Source organism: Heteronotia binoei, chromosome 8 (genome assembly GCF_032191835.1).
Source record: "Heteronotia binoei isolate CCM8104 ecotype False Entrance Well chromosome 8, APGP_CSIRO_Hbin_v1, whole genome shotgun sequence".
NCBI classification, from domain to species: Eukaryota; Metazoa; Chordata; class Lepidosauria; order Squamata; family Gekkonidae; genus Heteronotia; species Heteronotia binoei.
The window spans coordinates 70,708,547-70,726,522 of record NC_083230.1 but is presented as its reverse complement, the minus strand read 5'-3'; the positions used below and the strand labels follow the sequence as shown (position 1 = coordinate 70,726,522).

The following is a 17,976-nucleotide window of genomic DNA, read 5'->3' as shown; positions in this document are numbered from 1 at the left end:
CCCCGCGTCACCTGCCGGAAATGGGAAGTGACATCACTTCCTGTGACATCATTTCCCCCAAATGACATCATTTCCCCCAAATGCCACTGCCGGAAACAGGAAGTGACTTCACAGCACTTCCTGTGACATCCCCAAAAATCCCCCAAATATCACCGCCGGAAACAATTTTGTTCTGAAATCCTGTATATACTTCATCAGTATATGGGATAAGGCACTTTCTCAACTGTGCTGCATAATGCAGCCTATTTATTTTGTCCTGTTTGCTCTGTTGGCTCTATCTGCGCCACCTTCATCACTTTCGGGGTGTGGATCCCCCAGTGGGGTGGTCTCCCGACTCCCTCCGCCGGCTGTTTCTGATAGCCCTGCGCCCCCTCTTTCATTTGATATGTGTCCCGTGCGGGTGCCACCCTCCCGCCGGGAGATGCCGCAAAATGAGCCCCCTTGAGGCTTATGGCGGCGGGGCTCGGGGGAAGCGAGCTAGACTGCTGTTCTTTTGAGGGGTTATAGAGTGTTTCGAGCCCGTCCCTGTGGCATCGGTCCCATCCCCTAGCGTAGGCACAGGCACCCCACTAGGGTTGCCAATCCCCAGGTGAGGGCAGGGGATCCCCCGGTTTGGAGACCCCCCGCTTCAGGGTCATCAGAAAGAGGGGGGAGGGGAGGGAAATGTCCGCTGGGAACTCTATTATTCCCTATGGAGATTTATTCCCATAGAAAATCATGGAGAATTGATCCGCGGGTATCTGGGGCTCTGGGGGGGCTGTTTTTTGGGGTAGAGGCACCAAATTTTCATTATAGCATCTAGTGCCTCACCCCAAAATACCCCCCAAGTTTAAAAACGATTGGAACAGGGGGTCCAATTCTATGAGCCCCAAAAGAAGGTGCCCCTATCCTTCATGATTTCCTATGGAAGGAAGGAATTGAAAAGGTGTGCCGTCCCTTTAAATGTGATGGCCAGAACTCCCTTTGGAGTTCAATTATGCTTGTCACAGCCTTGATCTTGGCTCCACCCCTAATGTCTCCTGGATCCACCCCCCAAAGTCTCCTGGATCCACCCCCAAAGTCCCCAGATATTTCTTGAATTGGACTTGGCAACCCTATGCCAGCTGCTTTCATTAAGCCTCCAAAAGTAATATCTAATATCTAGTTTATCATTGCCTGTTTTGCAACTATCTAGAAGATATCTGGTGTAAATAATATTGATCCGAAACATAAGGCTAAAGAGAAGCCATATACATATCGATCAGTTTGGTTTTGTGTGTGTGTTTTTAATTCAATGTACAATTGCAGGAACTACAAAAACCATCACTTGTGAAAATGGCCAACTTTGATAACAGCACTGTAAGTATGAAATGGGCTTGCCTAGATAGCTGTGGCCTAAGGCAGGCAAGGTAATGAACTCAGTTGCAAGTGACGTTGTGAGTTCCATGAATCAGGTGTGCAGGAATTGCTGCTCCTTCTACACACATATGCACACCTGTCGTCTGGAGGATGACATTTCCTCTGAGTTCTGATGGGTTCTTGAGCCGATTATGCCCAAGCATAATTTATCTGGACTTGGTATAAACTTATCCTCATCTAGGCTTCCCAATCCATAGGTCCCAGTGGGGGATCCCCTGGTTTTACAAGTTTCCCTCCACCCCCAGCCAGCTGGCCAGCTGGGGGAAGCCCCGCTCCCACAGTCACCATGTACCTCTAGAGCTCTGGCAGGTTTAGAAACTTGACAAATAGGTCCGTTTTTATAATGTGTGCCTTTAAAGTTGAGCAGGAAACAGGAAGCACTTCATGGGGAAGGGTCAGCAGCAGTTTTGTCAGAGCACAGGTCCTCCATTAGTTTCATTTTTGTTTTCAGAGCAAGTAAAATTGTGGAGGAATCAGACCCAGTAAGTGTGTGTGTAACGGGGGGGGGGGGGGCAGGGGATTCCTCGGTTTGGAGGCCCTCCCCGTGCTTTAGAAAGCTTTAGAAAGTGGGGGGGGGGAGGGAAATGTCTACTGGACACTCTATTATTCCCTATGGAGAACAATTCCCATAGGGAATAATGGAGAATTGATCCACAGGTATCTGGGGCTCTGGGAGGATGTTCTTTGAGGTAGAGGCACCAAATTCACAGCATAGCATCTGACGCCTCTCCTCAAAACACCGTCCAAGTTTCAAAAGAATTGGACCAGGGGGGCCAATTCTATGAGCCCCCAAAGAAGGTGCCCCTATCCATTATTTCTAATGGAGGGAAGGCATTAAGAACATAAGAGAAGCCATGTTGTATCAGGCCAATGGCCACTCTTTATCACACAGTGGCCAATAATTTTTATATACACACACACACACACACACACACACATATATATATACACATTGTGGCTAATAGCCACTGATGGACCTCTGCTCCATATTTTTATCTAACCCCCTCTTGAAGCTGGCTGTGCCTGTAGCCGCCTCCGCCTCCTGTGGCAGTGAATTCCACATGTTAATCACCCTTTGGGTGAAGAAGTACCTCCTTTTATCCATTCTAACCCGACTGCTCAGCAATTTCATTCATTGAATGCCCACGAGTTCTTGTATTGTGAAAAAGGGAGAAAAGTACTTCTTTCTCTACCTTCTCCGTCCCATGCATAATCTTGTAAACCTCTGGTAAACCACAATGCAAGAACTCGTGGGCATTCAATGAAATTGCTGAGCAGTCGGGTTAGAACGGATAAAAGGAGGTACTTCTTCACCCAAAGGGTGATTAACATGTGGAATTCACTGCCACAGGAAGTGGTGGCGGTTACAGGCATAGCCAGATTCAAGAGGGGGTTAGATAAAAATATGGAGCAGAGGTCCATCAGTGGCTCTTAGCCACAGTGTATATATACATTGAAAAGATGTGCAGTTCCTTTCAATGTGATGGCCAGAACTCCCTTTGGAGTTCAATTGTACTTGTTCCAACTTTGCTCATGATTCCATCCCCAATGTCTCCTGACCCCACCCCCAAAGTCTCCTGGCTCCACCCCCAAAGCCCCCAGATATTTCTTGAATTGGACCTCATTCCTGATCTTACCCCATATATACTATCTGTTGAAATGGGAAAGAAAATTTCCTACTGGTTTTCTGAAATATTACAGTTAATGTATTAATAGTAATAGGTGAGCAGACTGCCCTCCCCCCAGTAACATTTCCCCTATGCTCACACTCAGCCTTCAAAAACAAGCAGAATGAAGAACCTATCTCCTTACAATAAGCTCCCACTAAAAAACTTCTAAAGCCATTAAAGACTATTTTTGAAAAAATTTGGCCAAAACACCAACTTCCACTGAGTTATCAAGTTCAGCCAAACTACAGTGCCAAACCTATCCACAGACCTGGATGGACAAGTGTTCTGGACAGCATGGAATGCTGGATGGTAACCAAGGTGGCTGGAGAAACCTTACAAGGTGTAGTCAGAAGGAATAAACTATGGGATTGGGGGGGAAAGTGACCCATAGTGTTATGTAACTAGAAAATGGCAAGGCTAAGAACAAGACAGGACTGGGAACAGATAATATAGAACGATGCTTGCTTTGGTTCTGCCATGCACTTGTGCCTTTAAAAGTTTTATGATGCAATGTGTGGCTCTTCTAATTCACTACCGTACATCTCTGTGAAGGGTTAAATGCACACAGGAGTTCTGGCATAAGGACGTTTATAACCATTGCTTGATTTATGTGGGAAAGGTGAAATAAAATTCATAAGCCCCACCCTGCTGACTTCACCCTTGAACAGAGTTAGGGATGCTTGGGTCTCTTTTGTAACTTTCCAAAATCACTAGCTAAAGGGTGAAACAAATTTCTGCTTCCCTGTCATTTGAGCAATGGTGGCAATGCTATAGAGGGCCTAGGAGGAAGCTGGGCTATTAACAGTGGTCCTGTGTTACTATCTTCCCCTCCAAGCCCTATACCTGTGCGGCTGTGCCCAAAACAAACAAGATAAGGAGTTGAGGCTTTTCCTCCTAGGGACATAAGGCGATCAATAAAGCTTTATCTGCTTAAACTCTACACTGTGAGAGACGTGGATGTCACTACTGCTGGAAGTGGAGGACTGTACAATGTTTCTTTGCACAGACCACAACAGTGCTTCAGAGAAGCAGTAGAGCTACCAAGGCTAGAAAGGTCACCCAGAATTCTACTCTTAGGTGCTCCTTCCCTCCAACTAACCTTCTCCTAATCTCTCCAATATCTCTCCATCCCTGATAGCTAGAACCTTTTATTCTACCTTTCGTAATCACCATGGAGTTTCTTCACAATAAAGGACTTATATTTTTTTTTAAAGCAACAAATCTCATGTGGCCTTTGTTCCATAAAAAACATCCTGATTCTACAGTGCAAATCAAGCTGTAAGCTAACAAGCATAACTAAAGGAGAAATAGCAAAGTGAGAAGGTATCCTGGACACAGCCTCTATTGCCTTCTTATTTCTTTGGATACATTCCTCAGATGTGACACAAAACATACATAAATGTGATAGCTATTTACAGTTCCAGAATTTATCTCATCCTATATCAAGTTGTTCAGGGTGAGGTGTCATGACTTTAAGACGTTTCAAAATTGCAGTTCATTGTGATCAGGTGAGTCCAAGAAACAGGACAAATGGATTTTAATCTAGAAAACTAAGCAGCCAAAGCACTGGACAGCAAATGATCTTTGCCCTGTAACGATAAATCCAGTATTTATGTCAAGCACGGTTTTGATCTAGTTTTACTGTATTCTATTGTACATTATTTTTATTGTTTGTAATGGCCATTGGCCCTATGCAATAAACCTGATCTGAATCTGTCAAGCAGTAACCATATGTTTGACTGAAAAAATGCCTGCAGGCCAGAACACTAAAAAGCTCTTGTTTCCCTAGTATTAGTTAATTTCTCTACAATTTCTCTACAAGTCTGACAAAAGAAAGAACAAAGAAAGTTATGATGCTATTTTTGTTTATCTTTTATCAAAAGAAGCCATAGTGCTGGGTTTTATTGGGAAATTCTCAGCCTGTATTTTCCATCATCCTCTACAAAAGGAAATGAATGTCTAAAATTTGGATGCCATCCAAGCAGTTTTCTTTCATATCTGAAGGCATCTCATGTTCATAAAGCCACTAAAAAGTCATTGTGGTCAGGACTGTACAGCATTTAAATAGGTGTAAACAGAAAAAGCCTAAGGAAGTACACAACTCCCAGCAATATGATTTCTTTGGGTTTGTGTTCAGACCTGCCTGATAGAGATCCCCACCCCAGATAAGTATTGAAGGTTTTGTGTGTGATAGAAAGAGAAATAAAAGGCTTTTAAAATGTGTTACTAATTATTTAGACTCCCCATCAAAAGCTCAACATTTTGACTTAGGGTAAACACAATGCATGAGCTATGTCTTGCTGCCTTTTCTAGCCTAACTTTCCTTCTATTTCCAGGTTAATTGTCCTTTTAAAAAACCCTACATACCTAAGATGTTGCCAATCCATAACAGAGGTGTCTGATTTCATTATACACCTAGGAAGGAATAGTTGATGGTGTTATTGTCTTATTTTTTTACTTTGAGCTTTAAAAACCCATAGATGTTTCCTTCTGCCTTGGATACAGGCCCTGAGACATTTAATTGTGGTTGTCTCCAGCACACTGGTCACTACCACAGCTGGCATGTTGACAGAGTGCACAGAGCATACTACTTCCATTCATGTTTGAAATGTAAATTTTCTAAATCTTTCTGTTCCCTCACAATTCTTCCCAACCCCAACTGCCCCAGTCTAAGTGAAATCTGGCAGTTCTGAAAAAGAGCCAAGTCTTGGCCAGGAGAGAAATCTAGCTAAAACAAATGTAGGAGATGAGAAAATACAGTGGGTTGGACTTGATGACCTTGAAGTCAACATCATTAATCTGTGGCTCCCCAGAAGTCACAAAAGGGACAGTCCATTGAAATGGTGGAATCAAGTTTCAGGTTATTATTCCCAAGCAATGAAATTAATAACAGAGAAGGCTTTTGACAAAGGTCACATTATCAAGGCTTTGTACAGATGTAAGATCTCTTACTTTAAAACAGGAGTCCCCATCGTGGTGCCTGTGGATGCCATGGGGCCTGCCAATTGGTTTTAGAAAGTGAACAGAGTTAAATGGGGGCTTCTGCCTTTTATTGGCCATTGGAGAATTGATTTGCTGTGCAGATTTTTTAAAATGTTGCTTTAGCAGTAGCTGCTACCACAGTACAAGCATCTTCACTGCCTGACTGAATATAAGTTGAGTGTATGCAAAATTTAAAATGTTCGTTTTAAAAGGTATCCTGTTAAACAGAACTTCTGCCTGAAATGCTGAAGATTTACTATTAGAATCATGTATAACTTATAGATTCATGAAATCACAGAGTTGGAAGGGACCATACAGGCCATTTAATCCAACCCCCTGTTCAATGCAAGATCAGCCTAGAGCATCCCTGACAAGGGTTTGTACAGCTGCTACTTAAAGACTGCCAGTGAGGGGGAGCTCATTACCTCCCTAGTAGCTGATTCCGCTGCTGAACAACTCTTACTGTAAAAAAGTTCTTCCAGCCAGTACCTTCCCACCCTTAATTTAGACCCATTATTGTGAGTCCTATCCTCTGCTGCCAACAGGAACAGCTCCCTGCCCTCCTCTAAGTGACAGCCCTTCAAATACTTAAAGAGAGCAATCATGTTCCCCTCCCACAACCTCCTTTTACCCAGACTGAATATTCCCAAGTCCCTCAGCCCTTCCTTTCAGGCCTTGGTCTCCAGGCCCCTGATCATCTTTGTCGCTCTCCTCTGCACCCGTCCATATCCTTTTTGAAGTGAGGCCTCCAGAACTGCACACAATATTCCAAGTGTAGCCTGACCAACTTAACTCCCTGTCAGTTTGTGTTTGGCTCCACCTCTTGCAGCAGCCATTTTGTGGTTGGCTTCACCTCTGTGACAGCCATTTTGTGGTTGCATCCTATGGCAGAATTCCAAAGGTGCTCACAGAGAAGGTTGGGGACCCCTGCTTTACAAAGAGAGAATAAAAAATAGGCTAGTCCAGGGGTGGCCAAACTGTAGCTCGGGAGCCACATGTGGCTCTTTAATACATATTGTGTGGCTCTCAAGGTCCCCACCACCCCATTGACCAGCTTTGAGAAGGCATTTCCCTCTTTAAATCAGTGATCTAAGTCAAGCCAGCCAGAGGCTTGGAGAATGCATTTAAAGTTAAAGTTGCTTTCTTTCCTCCTCCACCTGTTTCCTTCCTTCCTGCTTCCAAACATCTCGATGTTCATGTCTTGCGGCTCTCAAATATCTGACTTTAATTCTATGTGGCTCTTATACCACCCTTTATTTAATGATCCCAGAAAGAGATTTCTCTTTGGCCTCCTTAGTGGAATCACTACATTAATGAATTCTGAAAGGCTCTATTATTTATTGTCTGACTTTGTGGTAGTAGCTGGAAGAATAAGAGCTAAACATGTGCAATCTGTTTCTGTTTCCTGCAGAGTTGACCATTTAATGTAAATTCTCTGTAATATGCTAAACATGTATCTAGAAGTAGAAAAGAACAAGAGTCCAGTAGCACTTTAAAGACTAACATTTGTAGCAGGTTATGAGCTTTTGTGAATCACTGCTCACTTCTTCAGATACAAATGGACTTCTGCTCTTTTCTACTGCTACAGACAATCACGGCTACCAATCTTGATTTGTCTTAATGTTTTTAGCAGTTTCCCTATCCTGGTTTGTTAGTTAACTGATGTAATATTTATGTATAAATTATTTTTTCTGTGAATTCCTTTTGTAAATATGGTACTGTGATGGCTTATATGGGGCATTCACACCTCACTAGATAATGCATTTTATCAAGATTTTTGCTATTCTTACACAGTAAAAATCTGAATGTAAAACACATTATTTAGTGTGGTGCGAATGCATTCATAGTTTAAGTAACTACATTGAACTTGAATTCAGCTGGGCAGCCATGTTGGTCTGAAGCTTATTTGCTGTTTCCCTATGTACAGGCATCTGCCTATATCTATATGAAACATTCACTTCCATTTCTATGTATCTGAGGAAGTGTGCTTGCACATGAAACCATATATCGTGAATAAACTTTTGTTGTCTTAAAAGTGCCACTAGACTCAACATTTGTTATATTGAATTTGCTCAGAAATAAGAAGCAAATTCTTTAAATTCTAAAATTAGAAATGTCGGACTCATAAACTTACTTAAAGCTGTCACCAAAATAGTACTAGACTCCAAGTTCACCTGGAGTCATCTCATCTGGGAGCCCTAGGTTCTAATCCCAACTCAGCCATGGAGACCTGTTAGTATTCCTAGAGCAAGTTTATTATGGTAAACTATGGATTTTGTCTGTCATAAATTTCAGGTGTATTTCAAGGACAAAAAGGCCAGGGCCAGATCTAGGGGGGGCAGAAGGGGGTGCTTGCCCCGGGCACTGACAGTGGGGGGGCGCCAAATTTTGTATGGAGTCCATTGTATTCTATGGGACCATAAGATAGAATGGCCCATAAGGGGGCACCATTTTTTAATTTTGCTCCCCCTCGAAAAACATGTAGATCCGGTCCTGGAAAAGGCCCACAGTGCCATCAGGAATAGAACCAGCAGAATGGTCTACTTTAAACCAAATTATGAAGTCTTTCCAAGTTTTACAATAAAGTTCATTGCAAAATTTCATGTGCAGTAGATGAATGTTCAGTTGGATCTGCCCTCGCTTGGAGCATCAGCTGCTGATTGCCAATAAACTGGTAGAGTTAAACATTCTTGTGCACAGGTAACCTTGAAGCTCCCCTGCTGTACAATAAAGGGATCAAGTGGATGACTATTATATCTTTTTATTGATCGACAACTTTGTGGATAGGGGAAAATAAAGTTTGTCTGTCAGAACTGTATGGCAGTTTGTACTCTTAGAAAACTATACACTGTACAGCCTCAAAGACTGGACACCATTGTTTGTTTGTTTACTTTACTCATTGACAACCTTTCTCACTGAGAATCAAGACAAATAATTCCAGTGGGGTAGTTGTGTTAGTCTGTTGTAGAAAAACAAAACAGAAGTCCAGCAGCACCGTAAAGACTTGCATTCCAATATGAACTTTTGTGAGACTGAGCTCTCTTCTTTAGATACAATAGAAGAAAGATTTCACCTACTGTATGTGAAAAAGTGAATTCTGTTCCATACTGGAATAAGTGTTACTCTTTAAGGTGCCACTGGGTTTATTTTGTTTAGAGGCAGATTACACAGTGTAAATTGATGCAGTCAACAGAATGAGTTTTCTAATAAGCAGTTAAATAGGATGAGGATTATAGAAATTTGAAACAAAGCATGAAGTAGGAATCTTATTGCCACTTCTTTCTTCTTATACTTTTATTTTTATACTCTACTTTTCTTCCCCAGTGGGAACTAGGGTTGCCAGGTCCAGGTTGGGAAATTTATGGAGATTTTAGAGGTGGAGCTTGGGAAGGATTGTATTTATTGCTGGGGCTTTTTTTGTAGCAGGAACTCCTTTGTATATTAGGCCACACCCCCAATGTAGCTAGGCTTCCCAACCCTCCTGCCCTGGCGGGGGACCCCAGGATTTCCACCCTCTTCCCCCGCTCCCCCAAAAAACGGAAGCGGGGGGAGGGGGTGGAAACGGCGCCGGGGAGCATGGCCAGCCGCCGCATCCCGGAGCCAGCGAGGCCGCCACGCCGCTGCTGCCCCCTCCCCTCCCACCGCAGCTGCTCCTCTGAGATGAACCCAGGCTGAGCCCATCTCAGAGGAGCAGCCAAGAGGTGGCAGCAGCGCAGGGGAGGGCGAGGCAGGCCAGGAGCATGGCGAGCCGTGAATCCGGGCCCTTCTAGGACCCGGACTCGCGGCTCGCCACGCCCCCAGCCCGCCTCCACCCCCCCCTCCGCTTCCACCCCAGAGGCGGAGCGGGCGAGGCGGCAGCGGCGTGGCGGCCTCTTCTCCGCTCGCCGTGGCTGCCTGAGCCCATCTTGGAGGAGCAACCACGGCGAGCAGAGAAGAGGCGTCAGCTGCGCAGGGGCGGCTCGCCGTTTCCCCCCCTCCCCCCTAGCTCCACCCCATTGTCTCCTGGCTCCACCCCCAAAGTCCCCAGGTATTTTGAGGGTTGGTCTTGGGAACCCTAAATGTAGCCAATCCTCCAAGAGTTTACAGTAGGCCCTGTAAGAATAGCCCTGTAAGCTCTTGGAGGATTGGCTACATCAGGGGTGTGTGGCCTAATATGGAAATGAATTCTTGCTACAACCCCCCCCCCCTGTTTATTGCTATAAAGTCCACTTACCAAAGCAGCCATTTCCTCTAGGGAAACTGATCTCTACCAAAAACCACTACACCAAACTGGCTCTCAAATGTAGTTCTCTCAGATCCCAGTCAGACACATGCTGGCTGTCATGTCTTTCATTCAGAGGTGCTTCCTCAACAGCACTCGTAGCCCTTTCCAGGTAGAATCAGATTCTAAAATCCTTGCCATGTCCTATTATTCCCCAAAGGTGCAGTCTCTTCAATAAATGAGCTATCCAGAGCTTGGTGAAGTTTTGGTGTCTGGTCTTACATTATGGCAGCAGCTCCGTGGAGAATTTTGTTTGCATCACTCTTTATTGTGTACTTACTTAGCCTTCTTTTTTAACAGGTCATATACCGAGCTTTGTCTCCACCTTTTTCTGCTGATGATCCTTACAGCCCTGAAGCTCAGGCACAGCTGAAGATCACTAATCTTCGAGTACAACTGCTTAAACAACAATCTTGCCCTTGTCATAGCAATGACCTGAATGCAAAACTTCCACAGTTAACCTACTATGCTGTTTATGATTTCATTGTAAAGGGGAGTTGCTTTTGTAATGGCCATGCAGACCAGTGTGTGCCCATCAAAGGATTCAGGCCCGTCAAAGGTGCAGGAGTCTTCCATGTGGTAAGTGCAAGTCAGATGAGCTGTTTCCAGCATCTAAGGTGATAAGATCAATATTGCAAAAATAAGAAACATTGTCAAGCCTGCTGTTTATTTCTGGGTATTAATATCCTGAAGTAAGAGAAGCTTGTAATTTTCTTTAGGATTTATGATGTTCTGGACAAAGGGGCAATAAACAATATGAGATTTGTCATAATTTGAGGATAATCTAGAAAATGTACCTAATCAGACAAGAGAGACCTGCACTAGTTTAATGTGAAGTCTAATGTGAACATAAACAAATGTAGTCCATACTTTTAAAACGTGCTGAAGTATAATCTTTTAAACAGAAGCTGCAGGATTCAACAGTGTGGTACCTTGCTTCCTTATATAGCTTCTATTTTCTAAATGTGCCTTAAATTGCCTAGGAAGTTTCCAATTTATATGTCAAGACCATGTCGTAACAATTTAGGGTTGCCAACCCCCATTTGGGGCAGGGGATCCCCCAGTTTGGAGGCCCTCAAGGGCATCAGAAAGGGGAGGAGGAAATGTCTGCTAGGCACTCCATTATACCCAATGGAGACTGATATAATAAATCAATCCATGGGTTCTGGGGGCAGATTTTTGAGGTAAAGGCACTCGATTTTCAGCATAGCATCTGGTGCCTCTTCTCAAAACACCTTCATTATTTCTTAATGGAGGGAAGGCATTTAAAAGGCGTGCAGTTCTTTTAAATGTGATGGCTAGAACTTCCTTTGGAATTTGATCTTGCTTGTCACAACCTTGTTCCTAGCTCCACCCCCAAAGTCCCCATTTATTTCTTGAGTTGGACTTGGCCACCCTAGAACAACTGCAAAACTATAACATGAGATATATGTATATTTCTCCTTCTGCAAATCATACATCATAAAAACAATCTGTTAAACATTCTGCTTCAAAGTTTTAGCTATTCTATAAGCAAAAGAAAACACCTTTCTTTACAATGCACATGTTTCTGCTTAGCAAGTAACAGTATAGTGGGTTTTTGGGCGGGGGGGCGCATTAGCTGATTGATTCTTTCTTAAAAATAAATTGTCCAGATACTTTGTTCTTATGCTTGGGTATTCAAAAGCTTAGAAGTGGTTATCAAGTTTCAGTAGGGTTGCCAAGTCTAATTCAGAAAATATCTGGGGACTTTGGGGTGGAGCCAGGAGACTTTGAGGGTGGAGCCAGGAGACTTTGGGGGTGGAGCCAGACATTCTCATTTCCAAAATAAATGCATAAAAATACAGTAGTGCAGTTCACCTGAATAGTCATCATTTCTTCATCCCCCAATAGATGCAATTCTAGTAAATGAAAGTGTAAACACACAAAAAGCAGCCAAAATGCACAGAGTTTGCAAGCTCACATTTTTGTGATCTCCCTGGGGCTTTCCTCACAGGAACTGCTGTTCTTCAGGCTAACATAGGCAAATAAAAAGAGAGAGTGGTGGAGTTTTCCTCCATCCCATAAACAGGCTTCTATACAAAGACTGAAAACAATGCAAAACAAGCACAGAGACAGACACACACTATTACTGCCTCCCCTACAAAGACTTCTGAAAAGTACTCTCCCCACCCCCTCTCTCTCACTGGGTCTGGTTCCTCCACAACAACATCTGAAAATTACAGGGGCTACACTCTCTCTCTCTCTCTCTCTCTCACACACACACACTCTTACTTGCACTGAAATGAAAGCAAAACAAACGGAGTGACTCTGTTCCCAGAGGCTGCTGCTGACCCTTCCCCATGAAGTACTTCCTGCTTAACTTTAAAGGCGCGCACACACACACACACATTCCCTCCACTGGTCATTTTCTATACACCTGATTCCCTCCACTGGAACTGGGCAACAGGGCTACTGGTACATCATGCACAAGTATATAAACTGCACTTTGGACCTTAGTATAACTACAGTAAATAGCGAGCAAGCTATTGCCTGTAGCTACAGACAAGACTAACAGTGCAATCCCATGCAGAGTTACACCAATCTAAGCCCAGTGCTAGGATTCCACTGTAAATTCATTACAGTTTTATCTCTATACCTAAACACTGGATAAACATGGAGTAGACAGTCACTAGATAATTGGAAGCATTATTCTGTGAATAGCTAATCCATGGTAATCCATTTTACATAATGTGACACTGTACAATAAAAGGTTTTTATACTGAAAGTAAGAATGGAGCCTGCCTGCATGTCAAAGGTGGATCCATAATTTTCCCCAGGTAAATAAACAATGAAAGGACATCTAATAAATGTGGTTTACAAATGTTTTATGTACTTGCTTACCAAATGTGTTTGTAAGGCACAACTATTCAATAAGACCAAATTTAAAAGTCCACTTATTTAATTCAACAGACTGCATAGTATAGTTAGGCTGAAGAAGTGTTCTACCAGGCTTCAAGATTTTCCAACCGAGGCTGGCCCATATATGTTCTTTCCTTGGGCCACCCCAACAGTACCTGTCAGGCACACACCATCAATTTTGGTTGGCTCTCCCTTCCCACCCCGTCCTCCCCACTTTATTTGAAGGAGGGATGGATTCATTATCAATGCAAAGTGAAAATGTTCTGCTTTCATTTCTTATCAACAACAAAATCAGTTTAGGAGCCCAAAATACTGATGTACAAAGGTGTTTGTTATAAAGGGAATTTGGAAAGGCTAATAGAAAAGTTGGCTTTAAAGAGAAATATATAACACAATTTTATTGGTAAGCAGGTCTGTTACAACTTGGCTCTATGCTGGAAAACATGTAACCAAAGTTAAACTCTAACACCCAGCATGAAAAGACAGCATGCTCCTCCTTTGCCAAACTACCTGTTTGGAATATACAGATATGAATGTCTGCAACAACTCAGTGGATAATAGAAACCCATGAGGTTGGATCCAAAGGCAATTTCCTCTAGTGTAAAGAACCTTCTACTGATATAAGAGACTCTTCCCCTGATGGCAGAGGTGTTTATCCAACTTCCTGCTTCTCTTTCCTGCTGTGGTCCACCGATTCCTCTGATATTTTGTTCTTCAGGAACAGGAAGCAAAGTGGGGGTCTGCAGTGGGAGGGAGGCATTGGCAAAAAGTCACCATCCCATCTCCCCCAACCAGAGGCGGTGTTTAGTTGAAAGAATTCTTCTTGCATTAAGAAGAATGCTCCTTGCTCTGTGGAAGAGCTTTACTATTAGCATGGCAACTCTATGAACTCTAATACATGGTAATTAGTGGAAATTAGAGTTCTGTTTCAGACAATGTTTCCTGATTATGCCAAGAACACTGTGCACCATGTAAGATGCTATCACCATTCATATTTCACAGGAAGTGTAACAGAAAGAATAGACACCAAAAAAGTGTTAACAGCTGATCCAGCTCAAGCCAAACTCAAGTGCAGTGCTGTTAAGGGTTACTGTAGCATAAGATTTGAGGCTACAAAAACTATATGGATAGAACATAAGGGAGTGCACTCCACAGATCACTTTACTCGTATGTTGATGAATGGTGGTTTGACTAGTGAAACTAAATTAATAATTTGCTTCAAAATAGGACAAGAGTGTACAGAACAGGTTAATGGAAAAGTGGTATGGAATTTCATATACACATAATCACTTGATTAAAATATAGTTAACATTTATTTGACCAAAATGCACACAACCTATATTTTGTACAGCTTCCCTGTAGTAAATGTTTACCTGCTATATCAGATTTTGCATGGCTATGTAACGAAAGACTGCTTTTTGATTTACAGTTCCCGCTCTTGTACTATATTTTGCTTATTTGTGTTATGAAGGCTTTTCTCTCTATGTGTTCCTATAACATCTACCATCATGGTCACTTTAGTGTCGTACTGACAACATTCTGCAGTGCAAATAGAAGTCAAGCAAGAAAAAAGCAGATAATCTAGCCTGCAAGTGGCTGGTTATTTCTCTACACTCACATTGTGAAGTATTTCTCTCTCTCACACACACACACCAAGCAACTTGAAAAGAAGTAATTGACTATATTATTTCAGGAACACAAAGACAGTGGAAGAGGAAACATGCCCTAGTAACTGTCCGTGTGTGAAAATTAGTCACTCATTTATCTTACACAAGTCATCTTTTGTAGCACTGTGTGCAATTGTATAGCATAATGAGTGACATTATGCAGGAGTTGTCAGAAGGAAAGTAGTCAAGTGAAGTAAAATGGAAAGAGTTAATGACAGAAAGAAGAATAATGTGACAAAAGATTCTGGTTAAATGAAGTTGCTTGAATCAGTTTGCAAATAGTGAAACATCTTGGGAAATGTATCTGTTCAGCAGTCTCCCATAAAAATTCAAAACAGCAGGGCTTGAAAGGAATGAGGGTAAATGGAAATGACTAGAAATTCTCATTTTAAAGTTGCTGCTACAATTCAGTCTTCAAATCACATTCTGACTGTAAGTCAAACCAAGTCTATGTAAATGATAAACACTCTAGTACAAAATTTCACTCCATACATCAGAAACTTCTTCTTACTGACTTTGATTTTTCCAGTTTCTTTATTCACTACAGCTGTTTTCTTATTGCTTGTACATGAATTGTAAAGCCTGAACAGCCATATTGGGTGCTTTTACAAAGTGACTGTTTGCAAGTGGATTTTGCTATTCTTACACAGTAAAAATCCAATTGCCAAGCATGTTATTTAGTATGTGTAAATGTCATTGTATGGCCAGCACTAACATATATGATGCATGGCTCACCAATAAGCACCAAATATTTCTTTATATTAAATTCAGACTTTTAAAAATGAGAATTTTAACTTATTTAAAAATGAGAATTTTAAGCACTGGTCCATTTAGTTCACTGTCTATCCTGACTAATGGCAGCTTTATCTGGCAGAGAAAAGTCTTTCACCACCTGCTACCTGTGATCCTTTAACTCAAGGATGCCAGGGACGGAACCTGGGAACCTTCTGCATGTAAAACATATGTTCTCCTTTAACCAGAGTCCAACAGGCTGCCATGAAATGGGCTGATTCAGCTTGAGACTGCAGCACATGTGAAGCACATGTGAAGAAGGAGCTTCAATTCCCCTCCCCCAACATTTTTGTGACCTAAAACTGCTTCAGGGCAGGGGCGTAGACTTTTCAGGTTCTGGGGGGGGGGCGCTAGGGCCCAACCAGAGGCATTTGATCCACTGAAATCATAGGGAGGAGCCAGTGACATCACAGGGAGGGGCCTCCATTATCACTACCTATGAATTTATGGAGAAGCTCCCTCCCCATAAATTTAGGGAGCACCCCCCCCCCAACAATGCCCATGGGCCAGGCCAAAGGTGGGAGTTGCCCAGTGGTTATAGTGGTATCTCAGAGGTCTCTTGCTGTGTCTTGTTTTTGAAATTCACTTTTAGAATAGTCACTTTAAGATCTGCAAATATACATATCATGTACTCATAGAATTGGATCTCTTGGTCCAATGTTTTTGAAACTTGGATGGTATTTTGAAGAGAGGCACCAGATGCTATGCTGAATATTTGGTGCCTCTGCCTCAAAAACCAGCCCCTCCAGAGCTCCAGATACCCACAGATCAATTCACCATTATACCCTATGGAAATCAATCTCCATAAGGAATAATGGAGTGTCCAGCAGACATTTCCCTTCCCCCTGCTGTTTTCTGATGAACCTGATGCAGGGGGAGGGCTTCCAAACTGAGGGATACCCTGCCCCCAACTGGGGATTGGCAACCCTATGCCTAGGTGGTGAACAATTGTCAATACACACCTACTTGACCAAGTCTTTAAGAGTGCAGTCATTTTGAGAAGAAAAAAAAGGCTTGCTGGGGCCATTAATTTTCAAATGGATCTGGTTCAGTATCCACTTAAATGAATGTAAACAATCACAGGCTTGAAGAAGACACAAAATATCTATCTGCCAAAAGAACCCCCAAATACTATAGCAATATGTATGCAACATAGCAATACAGTGTTATTCCTCCCCCCAATCATTAACTAGTTGAACAAAGTTTGAGTCCAGTAACACCTTTAAGACAAAGTTTTATTCTGTTTTAGTTCAATTAGCATTTCTAAGAATGCTGGGGTTGTAAAGTCATTAACACCACTAACTTCTTTGCAGCCCAGAGGGAAAATCACACATGGACTCTACCACCCCATTCATGCCTTTGAAGATAATGATCTCTCCTCCTTAAAAATTTAAATTGGAAGCCCCCAAGTCCTGCGTTGCTTGCCCCGAGGGGGCTTAGCCCCTGCTGGGAAAATCCAGGAGGGGCTCAAACCCTGGAGCCCCCGCGTAGTTTACACCTATACCTCAGGGAGCTGTTATTTGTCCTGTTGAGGAATGTAAGCTACATACTACACACAGATTTTCCAGAGGGGCAAACAGTAGCTCCATGGAGCTGGTTTTAGTCTGGCATGGGAGACAGAGATGAAGTCATATCATGTCCATACACCCTTAGGGGTCTTATCTCAGTTGGACCCCTGCATGCCTGTGAAGCACACAGCTCCAAGTGCACTCCCAGCCGCATGCATGGAACTTCCTGCCATGTAATAAATAAATAAAGGCTTATTTTTGCATTTGTTTGTTTAAAACTGTTATAATATCTACCATTTTCTCAGGTAATTAAGACCTAAGGCAACAACAATAAAATCAGCCTAATATAACATTATTAACACAACAAAGTTTAAAGAAAACTCATAAAAACCTCAAAAATAAAATTTCAGCTGAGACTCCTGTTCTTCAAGACACCTCAGAAAAACTTATTTTGGGTAGCCAAAGACTCTTTCTTTTTCAAGCAAAGGCTCTTTCTTTATTAAAATTTCAATGTCAGTGTGTCTGTCTGGGTCCCTTTGGTCTTTCTTCACCTATTGTTTGGTCCTCCCTGTAAGAACAGTGGCCCAGTCCATGTCAGCAACTTATTTCTTTTTTCAGTACAAGCCACAACACTTGAGCTGTGACCATACAATCATTTAACTAGAAGGGATCAAAAGCCCACCTATTTGCTAGTTCCCCAGATAGCCAATTATGACTATACTGTAAAAGTGAGAGAGGTTTTTACAGAACAAATAGCTTCAAGCAACTGAGCCAGAGCAGATGTTGCAGGAACAGGCAAAAAGTTCCAAGGATTACAG

The 17,976-nt window shown here is 42.6% G+C and overlaps 1 protein-coding gene across 1 annotated transcript in view; it reads left to right on the top strand.

The window, feature by feature from the left end:
- NTN4 (netrin 4) overlaps positions 1 to 17,976 on the top strand; it is a 72,897-nt gene that overhangs the window by 26,106 nt on the left and 28,815 nt on the right. Inside the window, exon 3 of the mRNA XM_060245215.1 lies at positions 10,612 to 10,890. Within this exon, the coding sequence (XP_060101198.1) occupies positions 10,612 to 10,890 (279 nt within the window). The remainder of the gene's footprint in view (positions 1 to 10,611; positions 10,891 to 17,976) is intronic.